The 14,434-nt window shown below is 37.9% G+C and overlaps 1 protein-coding gene across 19 annotated transcripts in view; it reads left to right on the forward strand.

Annotated features, from left to right (window-relative positions):
- Positions 1 to 14,434, forward strand: part of HNRNPR (heterogeneous nuclear ribonucleoprotein R) — a 47,896-nt gene that overhangs the window by 8,657 nt on the left and 24,805 nt on the right. For 18 of the 19 annotated variants that reach the window (XM_063355999.1, XM_063355983.1, XM_063355987.1 and 15 more), the window contains 7 exons: positions 390 to 508; positions 943 to 1,050; positions 1,745 to 1,858; positions 8,434 to 8,610; positions 11,272 to 11,407; positions 12,495 to 12,700; positions 13,690 to 13,839. In XM_063355999.1, coding sequence (XP_063212069.1) covers positions 390 to 508; positions 943 to 1,050; positions 1,745 to 1,858; positions 8,434 to 8,610; positions 11,272 to 11,407; positions 12,495 to 12,700; positions 13,690 to 13,839 — 1,010 coding nt within the window. The remainder of the gene's footprint in view (positions 1 to 389; positions 509 to 942; positions 1,051 to 1,744; positions 1,859 to 8,433; positions 8,611 to 11,271; positions 11,408 to 12,494; positions 12,701 to 13,689; positions 13,840 to 14,434) is intronic. The other variant, XM_063356000.1, reaches the window with a different exon arrangement.

Below are 14,434 nucleotides of genomic sequence, written 5' to 3' on the forward strand. Positions count from 1 at the left end.
ATTCAAGAGAAGGAAGTGTGAAACTCAAAATGAAAGACAAACAAACAAAATCCAAATTATTAGAAGTGAGCCGGAGTTCACTGTTTCAAACGCTGGTGTGTAATACTGCTTTTATGCAGCACAGTGGATTCCTGAGTGTTAGAAAACTGTTACACGTGAGGTATAATCTTGCACGTCAGTTAGTACTTAGGTATATACATTTTAATTTAACTTTTTTCATTGTTGTACTCATGTTCTTTCATATACTTGTGTAGGAGTATGTAATTATATTAAATGTATAATTCTGTTGCTATGGAACGTAACTTTTTGACTTTAAAAGCAAACTGCATAGTACTTAGTTTTTATGAAATTCAATAGAAATCTGTAACTTCTTTATCTTTAACTTTTAGGGTTGGTAGCTTATGTCGATCTTGATGAAAGAGCAATTGATGCTCTTAGGGAATTTAATGAAGAAGGAGCCCTCTCTGTATTACAGCAGTTTAAAGAAAGTGACCTGTCGCATGTACAGGTAAGGTGAGAGCTCCAGGAGTGTGTTCTGGCACTATTGGCAGGAGAGTTGTAACTTAGAAATTCATTGATGTTGCTGTATTCTAACATTTCAAACCCAAATCACAAGCCCTTTAAAAATTGCCTTAAATGTGTAGGTATTTGAATGCAAAGCAAAAGCTCCCAGATAACAAAAATGAGTGTGCTATTGAGAAAATAAGGTAAAAATACTACCTGGAATCTGATGATTTTTTCAGTCTGACAAGTTTATTTGGTTCATTGTTATATGTTTATAAAGGATGTTTTCTAAAGGATTTCCAAAAATGTTTCTTTTGACACTTTCTTTATTGCATTGGCTTGATATAGTGACCTCAAGGTATGGAGTGTGTAAGATTCGGTGGATTCACAGGGCTTTTCATATGCACAATTGAATTATTTTGTAAATTGTATCTACAGAACAAAAGTGCATTTTTATGTGGAGTTATGAAGACCTACAGGCAAAGAGAGAAACAAGGCAGCAAAGTACAGGAATCGACGAAGGGACCAGATGAAGCAAAGATTAAGGTAACATTTAGAAAATACTGATTATTCTGTACTACCTGGTATATTACCTGTATGCAAACTGAAGTAATTTTGGATGTACTTAAAAAGCATCAATACTACCTGGATAAGTATCTTCACACTTGGCTTTAAAGAAATATATGACAGAGATCCAGAAGAGAGAGTGCTTTTTTGAAATGCAGATCTTCCTGATTACACAATTGCCAAAAAGTGTGAACTTAATGTTATGTAAGGTCTATGAAAAATATTTATATGTATTTAAGAATTGTCCTAGTGGTCCTTTTCTATTAAAGTTTTATGCACTCATAAAATCACTTTGAGACTGACCGGACATTTCAACAAGGTATTAGTCTGTTAAGAAACTCTTCTGTTGTGCAAAAACTTAAGTACAGAGTGGGTGAAAAGAATTGCCTGGTGTTCTGGAATTCTTGGGTTACTACATATAAAATTGAAAATAAGGGAGAAGAAAAATGAGTTCTTTCCAGTTACCTTGTAGTGTAAAACAAGTGTTGCTGTGTGTGGTGGTAAACTCCCAAAATAATAGGGGTTTTTGTAAGTTCTGTTTGTCCATGTATACCTTGTTACCAAATGTGGCAAGGAGCAGATAAGGAAATGCTTATCTTAGGACAGTTTTAAAATTCTTAGTATTTTAATCCACTGTGCTCCCCCCGTAACTAATGTGACAATTCTTTTTCAGGCTTTGCTAGAGAGGACTGGTTACACTTTGGATGTAACTACAGGACAGAGGAAATATGGGGGCCCTCCTCCCGACACTGTATACTCTGGTGTTCAGCCTGGTATTGGAACAGAGGTTAGTATATACAGACTAATCTGTTATTTTGAGTATTTGTGCAAACTGATAAAGAAATACTTGAAAATAAAATTATATTACAAGTGAAAATTTAAAGTATTGCAGAGGAAAACATTCTTCTGTGTTTGTGTGTCTCAATCAGTCTGTCTTACTCTTACTTACTTGACATTAGGAAGTATTTCTTTACTGAGAGGGTGGTCACACACTGGAACAGGCTTCCCGGGGAGGTGGTTGATGCCTCAAGCGTATCAGGGTTTAAGAAGCATTTGGACAATGCCTTTAATAACATGGTTTAACTTTTGGTGAGCCCTGTGGTAGTCGTGCGGTTGGACTACCTGCCCGTTGTAGGTCCCTTCCAACTGAACTATTCTGTTCTATTAAGGACTGAAAATACTCAACTGATCTTAAGTATTTTGTCCTGTCGGTGGTGGTTAGCCTCTTTAGGAAATCACAGGAAAGCTGTAAAGTTGGCTGTGCTTTAATACTATTCTGAGTATGTTTTTATACTTTCAAGTTTCTTGAAGCATGCTAGAATGGGTAACTTGTGGAAACTCCCTTAAGATAAGAACATAAATGCTTCTCCCATGAATCAGCATTAGAGGCTGTAGCAAAACCCAGCCAAATAGTTATAGAAACCATACCTCTACCAAGTTAACTTATTGCTGGCATATAGTAGGATTTAAAGACTGAATACGGCTTTAGAGATGCTGCTTGGTTTGGCTGTCGGAGATGCTGAACACCTCGCTGAAATGTGTATGCCTTACTAAATGTAGTCTTTTGCTCTTGCTCTTGAGCTCTGAGGCATAGTAATCAAGAACTTCAGCATGATTTGGTAGACTAGGCAGAGCATGTTTGAACACATGTTACTGGAGATTATTGTGGCACTTCCCCCCCCCCCCAGAATGAAGTGGGTGTTTTGTGTGGTAGGTTTTTTTGGGTTTGGTGGGGTTTTTTTGGTGTTTTTTTTGTTGGTTTGTTTTGTTGGGGGTGGGCTGGGGGGAGCTTGGTTTTATTTTGGGGGGGTGGGGGGGATTGTTTGTTTTTGTTTGTTTTTGTTTGTTTTTCTTAAGATTTTGAGAACTGCTCTTCTCTCCTCAATAGTTGTGGTTATAAAGGAGTGTAAATGCCTCTTTTTCTAATATGAAAGAATGAGATGTATCCCTTTGGATTGTGGCAGGTAATATTTTGTGTTTGAAACTTAAGTAATACCGAAGCTCTCAGAGCTTGTGCCAGTTAACATATGTTGATGCCAGAACTGTCGCTGATGTCAGTAATAGCAAACCTCTGGCTTTTAAGGATACCCAAGTACTGTTGCTGATTTCAGGAAGATTCATACTAGGTAGACTTTTTTTCCCCCAAGATGTATCAGATCTTTCGATTGTAAATATTTGTATGCTGACTGATTTGTCTTTTTAAAACATACAGTGGAATTCATTACCCGTTAACTGTAGCTTTAACTCTCTTTCAATATGTACTTGAACATTGTGCAGCAAAACAAAAGTATTGATAAATAATCTTAGGGATGTTCAGCATGTTGAACGTTCACAAATTGTCACAGTGACTATTTTGCCGAAAGGATTATGTTGGTGAAGCTGTCCAATGTATTTTTTCAAGTGGGTGGGCTTTAAGAGCAGCTGGACGTTTTTGGAATGTGATTATGTAATAAAGACAAAGTAGTTACAGCTGTGCAGAAGCTTGGAGGAGAAAATAATTGCAGTAGAATTTGATGTTAAATTTGAGTTTTCCTTTTATTTAAGGACCTGCTGCTCCAATGTAAAGCATTTTGCTTATAGTGTGGTCGCATGGTGCTGATACTTGGAGACGCTTATGGGAGTGTTTATTGGATGAGAATGGAAGCAATTATTTGGGTGTTTCCTTCTCTCCTTCCACTGGCTTTGTCATTTGCATCTGCAAACATTGATAACTGCTTATCATCAAGGGGCTTGTACTGTGCTCCTTTGTTTTGCTTAAAATTTCTAAGATGTGTTTTCTCTGCTTTTTCTTACCTCCTGTTACACCAGCAGTTCTTAAAAATGGTTGGAAGGGTTTTAAAAATAGATTTATTTATTTATTTTCCCTCTTGCAAGGGACAAAGGTGTAGTCAGTAAGCACGTGGGGAGATTCAAGGACATGATTCAACCTGTGTATCTGCACAAACTTCAGTTTGGTTATAGATTCCTCGCTTACCTATTTGCAAGGCTTTGGTCTCTAGCAGGTTGTTTTGTAGTTTATTCTAAACACTTTGAGTACTCTCGGTCACGCTGTTGTGACGAGTCTTTGTTACAGAAGTTCTTTCGGAGGTTCTTTTATAAACCACCAGATTATATTTAAGAATATGATGAACTTCTTGAACATCTTTCAGGTTATAGATTATTTTCCATTCTTTGAGATGCTGAAGCTTTTATGTATACCATCAAGAAGATGCTTAGAAGCATTGCAGTAAGGATGATTTCTAAAGGAAATATTCATATTACATGAAGAAAAATAAATTCCTTGGCAAGGGGAAATAATTGGAATGGGTCCTTGAACTGAAAGATGATTTACATAACTGATGCTTTTGCATGATGTTTTTGGGTTTTTTTTTGTAACTGATGATTTGCATAGTTTATCAAGCTCTGCTTAGGTATGCCTGCTCTATGCTAATTGTAGTTTATCATTTTACTAGAGTATCTGTGCAAGCAATGCTGCCATTTTTGGGGTATTCTTAAATTCCATTTTTTTTCTACGCAAAACTACTTGCAGTTGTTTTATTGTGGTTTGAAATACACCAGTTGTTCAGCAACATTGGAGGACATGTAAGCAGTAGTAACATCTACACAGCAATTTCAATAACTTTTGAAATTAAGTTCAGACAAGACGAGGAAATAAAATGTTATAAATATTTAATTCAATTCAGTCTCAGCAAAGACAAGTTTAAGTGTGTAAGGAACAAAAGGAATTTTGGTCACAAGTCCGATGCTAGTCAGGGGTGAAGAAGCTTTCATGCAAACAAGACAAGCATTCAGTGTTTCAGTTGGATATTGATGGATGGTAAATCCAACATCATATCTGTAGTATCTGCATTTGTGGGTAGTATGTAATAAGGTTGAGCTGTATTTGCTAAACAGGTTAAAATATATATTTTTCAGTCCTGATCTTCAGTGTGCTGATTGAGGAGTTTGTAGTTGTTAAATTCAGGGAAACAGAAGGATTTTTTTTTTTTTCCTCTTTAGAGGAGCTTAAAAAAAATCTGACATTCATAGGGCCTGTCCAGACTAATGTTAAACCAAAAATTAAGGAGGTGACTGGGGGGTTACTTGATTTCCATTCTTCACTTTTTGGTGCAAATGAATAGAATACTGTTTAAGGCATGGTATGAAGAACAGGAGGCTTCATTGGTAGCTGTAAAATACTGGCCCTTTACCCAACTATAACAGGGATAGGAGGAAAGCACTTTTCAAAACTAGCACAACACAGCCAGCATGAAGAAAGTAATTGACTTAAATCTGTACTAATTGCTGGAATCGTCTCAGTTTTATTGAGGGGTCTCCAGATAAAGTCAGTCCTATTCCTGAAGTTTTGAGAGACTTCTATTTCAGTGTTTTTCAGTGATGTGAAATAAAAACTTGAAAATTCTGTCAATATATTATTTGCCCGTAATGTGCTAAGATGATGTGCAAGGTTAAATAGATGTTTAGACTGTGCAGAATGGAGGAATTGCTACATGTCCTTGTAAGAGCTGAAATTTACTGGGTAAGTAGTATAAACATAGTCTTTGAACATTGTTATCAAAAATGCAAAATTGCTTTTAGCTCTGTGAATGGTAAGTTGGTATTGCATCTGCTCCTCTATGGGTGCGTGGTCAGAATTTTTGACAAAGCTGGAGAAGGGTTGTGAAACTAACTTGCAATCTGAAGAATGATATGTTACTGGAGATGTTGGGGCAATTTAACCTGCTTTTGTCCATGATCAATTGAATGGGAAGGATCAGATACTGTAATAACTCTAACTTAAGAAGCAATGGTATAATAAACTCAGCAGGAGTTGAACTAGACAAAGCTTGTGCTGCTTTTATATGCAAATGGAATGTCTCTTTTGTACTGGAAGAACTGTGGAGGTTCAAAGGTTTTTCCACTTCCATTTTAGTGAAGATTGTAGATTTGGATGAGATGAAGCAGTCGTGTGGCCTACACTAATTAACACTCAAATCTGGCATTTAGGAAAAAATGACTGCAAAGCACATGAAGAGCACTGTTAAAAGGAGAGAGGTTTTGAGGAAGCTCTTGCAATGCTGCAGTACACTTCTGTTAGCTTTTGATGACAACAGAAGAGGCTCTGTTGAAATAACTGAAGGACGCATCATCTAGTGGATTGCACCCCTCAATAATGTTCAATGAAGTTCAAGAAACTGAAATTGAATTTTTTCTAGTTAAGGCTTTTCATAATTAATTTTCTAAAACAGTAATAAGAAGAACAGTGGGGTACTCGAGTGCTTTGTACAGGTCCTTTAGGCAGCAAAACTGGAAAAAGTAAGTCTGATGATCAGTGTTTCCAACAAAAACCCGGACATGATTCAGTTGCATTCTACTTCGACACGTTCTCTTACATGTTTCACTGATAATACCAGTTTCCAAAGTTTTTCCACGGTACTTCTGTTGTGGAACTAAAAAAAAATGAAACAAGACATGTGATGTTTACGTTCTTTGGTATTTCAGCAACTTTATTCAAGCTTATCAACATATCTGAACCAAAGTTATTGCAGATGTTTCTTCTGACCCTTGCAGGATGTTCACCCTGTGTTTGTCATGTCTAGTATTGATCTTGTAGTTCATTAATGTATTAAGTTTACATGCTCAAAGCAAATTCACTTAGATGTGAATTACTCCCACAGAGTTACCTTGTCCTTCTGTTATAAATGGAATTTACTCTAGCATATAGGTGAGATATGAATGTATTCAAATTAAATCCTTAATTCTGTTTCTCATACTAGCTCCTAGAGTGTATTACCTGAACTGAACTGTAATAGCAGTCTTGTGGAATTGTCGGTGGTCTAAAGTTTGTAGAGAGTGAGCCGAAGAGACTGGAAAGAAAGGAGGAAACAGAAGCTTTCAGGATGGTAAATCTTTGCTAAATAGCTGGGAAAGTAGACTTTGTATTTGGATTAGGGTTTTTTCTCAGACTTTCTCAAGTCTGTTCTGGTGTGTCACTTCAGTTTCTGCTGGAAACGTGGGCAGCTGAAACAAAGAATTTAATGTGGACTTTTACATTTGACTGACTTAGAAACAGTTACAGTTTGTGGAGAGTTCAAGTGACGGTTTCACTGTCTTGGTAGCAAGTGGAGTTCCTGTCTTGTGCATTTCCATGATGGTATCAGTTTTTTGTCTTTAAGAACTGTGCATGGGTTTTGGAATGAAATCTTCTAGGTAAAGACAATGGGCTTTTTGGGGCGATGAGGGGAAAGCCTGTTGGCTCTGCCATTGAATTTCCACTCAGTATAATAAATCTGTTCCTTTTTTTCCCCCAATAGCAAATAAACCATGATCGATTGGCATTCACACTGAACTGAGGGAAGCTAAGCTAAGAGAAAGAAATGTTCTGGAAACTGAATTTCAGGAATATCTGTACAGCATAAAGAAATATCTAAAGGCGCTAGCTTTCCTTTGGAGGAAAATAATTTGTGTTCCACATTTAAAAAAAAAAAAAAAATCAGTCATCACGCTCCCCTTGTGGATTTGTTTGTATTAATGCTTACATGGGCATTCTGAGTGTCTTTACTTTGGGAATTATCTGCGCAGCCTTCAGTACTAGATATGACTCTGGCAAGGCCCTGCCTAGAGGGAAAAGGTTGACTCCTCCTGTTTTTTGTTTTGGTGTGTGGTTTTTTTTTTTTTTACTACAAAAAATATTTGAAGTAAAATAAATACAATTTGATCTTAATGGGCGTTAGGAATGCTTTGCTTGTATTAGCAATTCAGATATTTTGAGACCAAAGTTTATTGTTGTCACTCTGTGTAAGAACCAAAAATGTGAGGACTCCATGTTTTTTCAGGGAAATAGAAGAACATTCAGTTGGTAGAAGCTAAAACAAATACAGACTAGAAATGAGATTACAGTATATATATATACAGTGGAAAACATTTATTGGGTAATTTAAGGATTTTTGTAGACTTTTTTCCATCTCTGTAGCTTTCTAATGAAGATTGGGCTACAGAATGATTTGAAAATACTGCAAGAGCTAGGAAGTGCTTGGCCTGCTTTAATACAGGATACTTAACTACGTAGTCTGTAAGGTCTTTGTTTTCAATTGCCAAAATTATAAGCAGGTAAGAACCATTTACCTCTTTAGTGTTGGAAGTTTATAACCTCTTCAATATAAATAGCAAAAACAGGTTTTCCATATGTAAAACCTAGTACTAACAGTGGGAGGCTTAGAAGAGTTAATAGGATATGTGATAATGTTGGCTGCAGTGATGGCTACCGTATTTCTGCTGTGATGGTTTATGCTGCACTGTGCTTCCTTTCCCAGGAACTTTCAAATATTACAAGTAAGTTTGGATTTCTGAAAAAGCTTTGTTTAAGTGTCCCTTCCTTTTTAGGTTTTTGTTGGTAAGATTCCCCGAGACTTGTATGAAGATGAATTGGTACCACTCTTTGAGAAGGCTGGTCCAATTTGGGATCTACGCCTCATGATGGATCCTCTTTCTGGTCAAAACAGAGGTTATGCTTTCATTACCTTTTGTAGTAAAGATGCAGCGCAGGAAGCAGTCAAACTGGTAAGTAACTTATTTTCAGACTGGACAAGATAATGTAGACAACAAACGTGTTGGTAATCTCTTAGATAATGAAGTCTTTGAAGTGTTTGATTAGAGCATCCATTGACAGACTCAAAATTTTACTTTCTTAAAAATTGCCTCCTGATTTGATTTAGTACATACAAATAATGCTCCTAGGACTGTAGTCTACTCTAGCATGCTGCAGTCTGCTGGAGGTACTTGGGCAATTATAGTAAGAGCATACTGATTACAACTGGAAAGTAAGTTCTTTAAGCTTCACTGTGTTTAAGTTTTATCACCCTTCCTACTGTAAAGAGCTAATTAGAGATTCTTTGTTTTGCTGCTGCTGTGGAGGAGGTCTCTGACTTGGTGCTCTTTATGGTTCACAGTGGCCTTTAGCTCTTTCCAGTGGCAGTCATGCAGTCAGCTCAGTACATGGAAATCTGGCTTGGCCTACATCTAGTCATTTTGGGAAAGGACACAGCAATCCCTAGCGAGTTAAGAAGAGACAGCAGTCTGATTCATGCCCTGGTTCATTGGGCCTTGCCTCTGCCTGAGAGGAAGAAGTAGAATCAGGCACACCAATGTGTATCTCTCAAGGTTTTGGATATGGCTGTGAAATACTGCTTGTACTTTGAACCTAAACAGGTGAAATGCTTTGTCTCATTTGCCTGAGCAGAATTCATCTGATCCTGCATGAAGAAGGGGGGAAAACCCTAAACATCTAGTTAAGCTGGGTGAAAACAAACCAACCCTGAAACCTAGAGAAACTCAAGAAGTGATTCTGTTGCATTGAAGGGCTTCAGAAGGAGTCATTGCGTCTAAATGTTCCACTGTTTTTTCCCTCAAATATTTTCATGTACTTAGAAATAGTTGCAGTTGTTAGGTTAGGCTTTTCCAGGTTAGGAATTGCACGTCCCTACTTAGGCTGTTTTTCCTTTCTAGAGCCTACTTAGATGTTTCCTGAGGGAGATGCACAAAATAGGTTTTTGCAATTGATTGCTTCTGGATTTTGGTGATTGAAGTTGGTGGATGTGAGTTACTGTAACTTATGAAGGAAAAATTGTTTTGAAACTTGTTTCTTTTTTTGACCAAGTTGAAGTTGCTCAGAGGCGTTACTTGAATTTTTTGCTGATTGAGGGAGATGAAAGGGAAGATGCTGAAGTGACAGGAGATTTAGCAAGTGATGTGCCATTTTTGGAAGACTGGCCTCCATACGCTGGATATGGCACCGAATAAGTGAATTTGTGTGAATATATTACTTAAGTCTGATATCTGGATTTCCTTCCCCCTACCGCCTCCACCCTACCATTATTCAGTAACGGAGCCAGGCTTGTATTCAGGTGAAATATTTTCCAGAGACTACTGGGGAAAGGAAAATGGGGCAGACACATGCTAAATTTTGGAGATAATTAAACCTTGATGGCAAAGTTGAGGTTCATTCAGAAAATGAACTTGAAATTTTGAAGTCTTGGTTTCTCTACACCAGGTGGGCCTTCTGCTTGTGTTTGCAGGTGAAATGGTTATGGTTGTAGGTAAAATGGCTTTGTGGGATAAAATGTAATTTGAAAAGCAGACTCAGATTAAGTTCATGGCACTCAAACTCAGTTTTACTATGTTACGAATCACTGTTGTATTTGAAACTACATTCTGAGATGGTTTTGTCTTCCTTAAAGTGATCTTGTTTGATAGCCTGTGGTACCTGAACATTGCTCAAGTTGTTCTTGAGTATGAAGAAGTTTACTGAAGGTATTACTCTGTCGTCTGTATGACTATGTCTTAGCTAGGGTAAAAATGGCTGAAAACTTGCTTTTAAAGAATTGCATGAGACTTTCAGAAGCTGGCTGATGATCAAACATCCATCCGCTTAGCTTGTGTTTGAAAATCCTACCGAAAACAAAGGTGATGTCTATCTTGAATTCTTTCTTTTTTTTTTTTTAAGGTTGAACTCTCGTACCTTTGAAGACCTATTGGGAGTGTTAGTGTTGTAATCCCAGTGTGGGCAGAAGCATGAAGCAGTGGGCTAATTTTTTTTTTTAATGGGAAGGTTTAAAACTTAACAGTAAAATTTGTAGAGTCTTAGCGTTTACAAGGTCAAAAAAAATCCCTGTGGTGGGGACAAGATCACACATTGATTTGGACTTTTGAGTATCTCACAGCAAATATGCTCAGTGTTTAAAAGCTGTCACAGTAAAGTGGAAGAGCTCATAGTATCTATAACGCTGTGTAAAAATAATCGCTATAGTAATCTTGAATGCTTATGAAAAACAGCAGCAATGACTGACACTGAGTTCCAGCACAGGGAGCCATCACCAGTTGTCTAGAAAGATCTTTCAAGTCCGAGATAAACAGTAGGTGAATGAATTCACCCCATGCAGTTTCTGTCTGTTTACACGTTGTTCCTTGTACATCAGTTTCTTGCTAGCTTTCCATTCAGCAGAACTTCCAAAGTTTCTAAGGAAAACCTAAGCTTGGCAATGTTTGTCCAAGTGAATGTTGATCCAAATATTGCAGTTCTAGCAATTCTCTTGCAATGTGAGTTCAACATGCTATGTATAAAAGTAGTAGATCATGAAGAAAATAGATGATTTCATGATTATAGGGATCTTGTTATCCACATCATTGTGGAGGAAGCAAATGAATGGCTTTTTGTTTTCTCAGTGTGACAACTATGAAATCCGTCCTGGGAAGCACCTTGGAGTATGCATATCCGTGGCAAACAACAGGTTATTTGTTGGGTCAATTCCAAAGAATAAGACTAAAGAAAACATATTGGAAGAGTTCAGTAAAGTCACAGGTAAGACCTTCTTAACGAGTTTGTCACACTGATCCCAAAATTCCATTCAGTCCCTCTGTTTTATAGGTCCAGTTGTTTGACAGACGTGTTCAGCTGTCACTGAAACTATTTCCAAGTTGGATTCCAAGTTTGTTTCTGGTAGAAATTTTCTGTATCAGCTACATTTTATGGTGGAATGCAAAGGGATTAGTGTCTGTTTTGCTGATCGTTAAATGAATGATGTCATAGGTTTACAATTTGAGATGGAAACAGCACAAATGAACTCAGAAAAAAGTGAAGGTCTGTTACCTGTTCTAGCTTCCTGTTGAAGGCTCTGTATTTGTAAGATTCTGCTTTCACAACGGTGTAGCTTTCGGGGAGCCTCAAAAAAATGTATAGTTGAGGAATGATGGGGAGGAGGGAATACTAAATCAGTTTAGAGGGAATGTTACTGTAGAAGTAGTTAATGACAGGTTAATTTCTGTCCCAGTTCTTCAATGTTGTTCCCCGGTATATGCAGCAAGTAGGAAGAAAAGAAGTCAGCTCACCACTGGAAGGATGCTTCTGCTTTAAATAAGATACTGAAGTCTTGATCACTGCCTCTTGTTCCTGTAGGATAGTTTTAACCTACTGCTTCTTTTTTTAGGATTCCTATTTATAAGTACTTCAGGGAAATGGTGAAAACAGAAAGTGAATATTCATTTAGTTATCTCTCCTCTTTTTGGAGAGATGTGGAAGAAATTCTTTTCAGCTTCCCCTGGAGGCGGGGAGATGCCACGTATTAATGCTGACTGCTTTTCAAAAATGTCAAAATGGTAAAACAAAATATAGAAAACTTACACCGTGTGAACTGTTTAGCTTGATGTTTTGCAGGGCCTAATTGTGAGGTAAGTTTGTTTTGGAAAATTTCACATGCTGGGTGACCTGTTTCTGGGCAAATTGGATCGATATCTTTTATTTTGCTTTTCTTGTGCTCCCTCTCCCTTTCAGGAGTTAAATTCAAGGCTGTGTATTACCAAAAAAAACCAAAAAGTGAAGACATTTTAGAGTAGACTCTAGATTTTTTTTCTTCCTTTTGAATTTTGATACTAAAGACCTGTTTTTTCAGAGGGTTTGGTGGATGTAATCTTGTATCATCAACCTGATGATAAAAAGAAGAATCGAGGATTCTGCTTCTTGGAATATGAGGATCACAAGTCAGCAGCACAAGCTCGCCGCCGCCTGATGAGTGGGAAAGTAAAAGTCTGGGGAAACGTTGTGACAGTGGAATGGGCTGATCCAGTAGAGGAACCTGATCCAGAAGTCATGGCAAAGGTAAGTAAAACCTTAACTCGGTGCTCTTGTGCTTTGGGAGGAATTTCTTTATGCCATAGCGACAAATCTTTGTTGCAGCTCAGCAATGCTAGTTTTGAGGCGTGAAGAGCAATTGGAGGGCATTTTTGTAGTAAGCCATGCAAACTGCCATGGTCTGAGCACTGCAAATTCGTTGCCTGTGTAACATGTTAGGAACATGCCGTTGTAACAGACTGCTGTAGACAAGGGCGAATGGGCATGAGCTGGACCACAGGGAATTCCACCTAAACATGAGGAAAAACTTCTTTACTTTAAGGGTGGCAGAGCCCTGGCACAGGCTGCCCAGAGAGGTGGGGGAGTCTCCGTCTCTGGAGACATTTCCAAACCCGCCTGGACGCGTTCCTGTGCCACCTGCTCTGGGCGACCCTGCTCTGGCAGGGGGTTGGACGGGATGATCTCCAGAGGTCCCTGCCAACCCCTGTCATTCTGTGATTCTGTTTGTATTTAAACTACTGGCGTACAGGGTTATCCTACTGGATTGGCACATCGGTCTGTTCAATTATCTGCTTCCGCTGATAATGAATACTAGCGGGTATTTTGTAAAACTATTTTCCAGAGGGAGAGGAAGCTAAAGTTCAGTGTAGGTAAATGGTATGCTCCTTTATCCCTGTGTTTTGGGGTAACTCTTTGTTGCTCTTGAGGTCTATTACTAAAATCTTGCTGGGATTTGTAGCATCCCAGAAGCAGAAAATCAAAGTTGGATATTCTTCTGATCGTGGAAGGAAACTGTGGAAGGAGAGGAGTTGTAGAAACTTCATACAGGTAACTACGAGGCTATCTTTTTTTTTTTTTTAAATTTTTTTTTTTTTTTTGACAGGTACAGAATTTAGAAGGTTACCCAAAATTTCTTAAAGCCGATAAGGAGGGAATAACATCTTACTACTTTATCTTAGTTTCCTTTCAGGTTTGACTTTTAAAGATTACAGGTTGCTTTCTCACTTTTTCACCAGGTGAAAGTTTTATTTGTAAGAAACTTGGCCACTACTGTGACAGAAGAAATTCTTGAGAAATCCTTTTCTGAATTTGGAAAGCTGGAAAGAGTAAAGAAGTTGAAGGATTATGCTTTTGTTCATTTTGAGGACAGAGGTGCAGCAGTGAAGGTATGTTGATTATTCTTTCTTAGCTAAACTGATGTGAGCAGTGGTATTAAGAAACTTCTTTACAGAAAATATCTAGACAAGACAATTTGTAGAGCCCATTTAATAAGGTTCTCATTGTGAGGATTTTAATACTGATAATTTTGTTCCTATGATTTCAGCAGCTAGGAGGATGTGAAACTTGCAAAGGACAAAACTGTAGCAAGTTAACAAGTAGACTGGAAATGAGGTATAGACCCATGCAGGAGAGTCTAGAGAAGAGGGGGAAAAAAAAAGATCAACCTAGACAATCTTTCTGAGGAAACACTGACAGAAGGTATCAGTCGTCTCTCAAAGACCCCTGTTTAAAGGCTCTGTGTAGTTTTGGAGTGACAAAAGTACGAAATAGAAATTGCGAGGTAATTAAAAAAAAAAAAAAGTGCTTTGAGAAGGGGAGAAGAATGGCACTGGCAACTCCTTTAATGCATTACCTATTTTTAACTCTATGTGCTCCCTGGAAGGTTTCTCCTAAATGATTTCTTAGATGTTGGAGGTCATTACTGTAAGCTTCAAAGGTGTCTACCTCTTTATCTAGGAGCAGTTGAGAAGGTCGTTCATC

The sequence above is a fragment of the Chroicocephalus ridibundus genome, chromosome 19 (assembly GCF_963924245.1).
Source record: "Chroicocephalus ridibundus chromosome 19, bChrRid1.1, whole genome shotgun sequence".
Taxonomy (NCBI): Eukaryota; Metazoa; Chordata; class Aves; order Charadriiformes; family Laridae; genus Chroicocephalus; species Chroicocephalus ridibundus.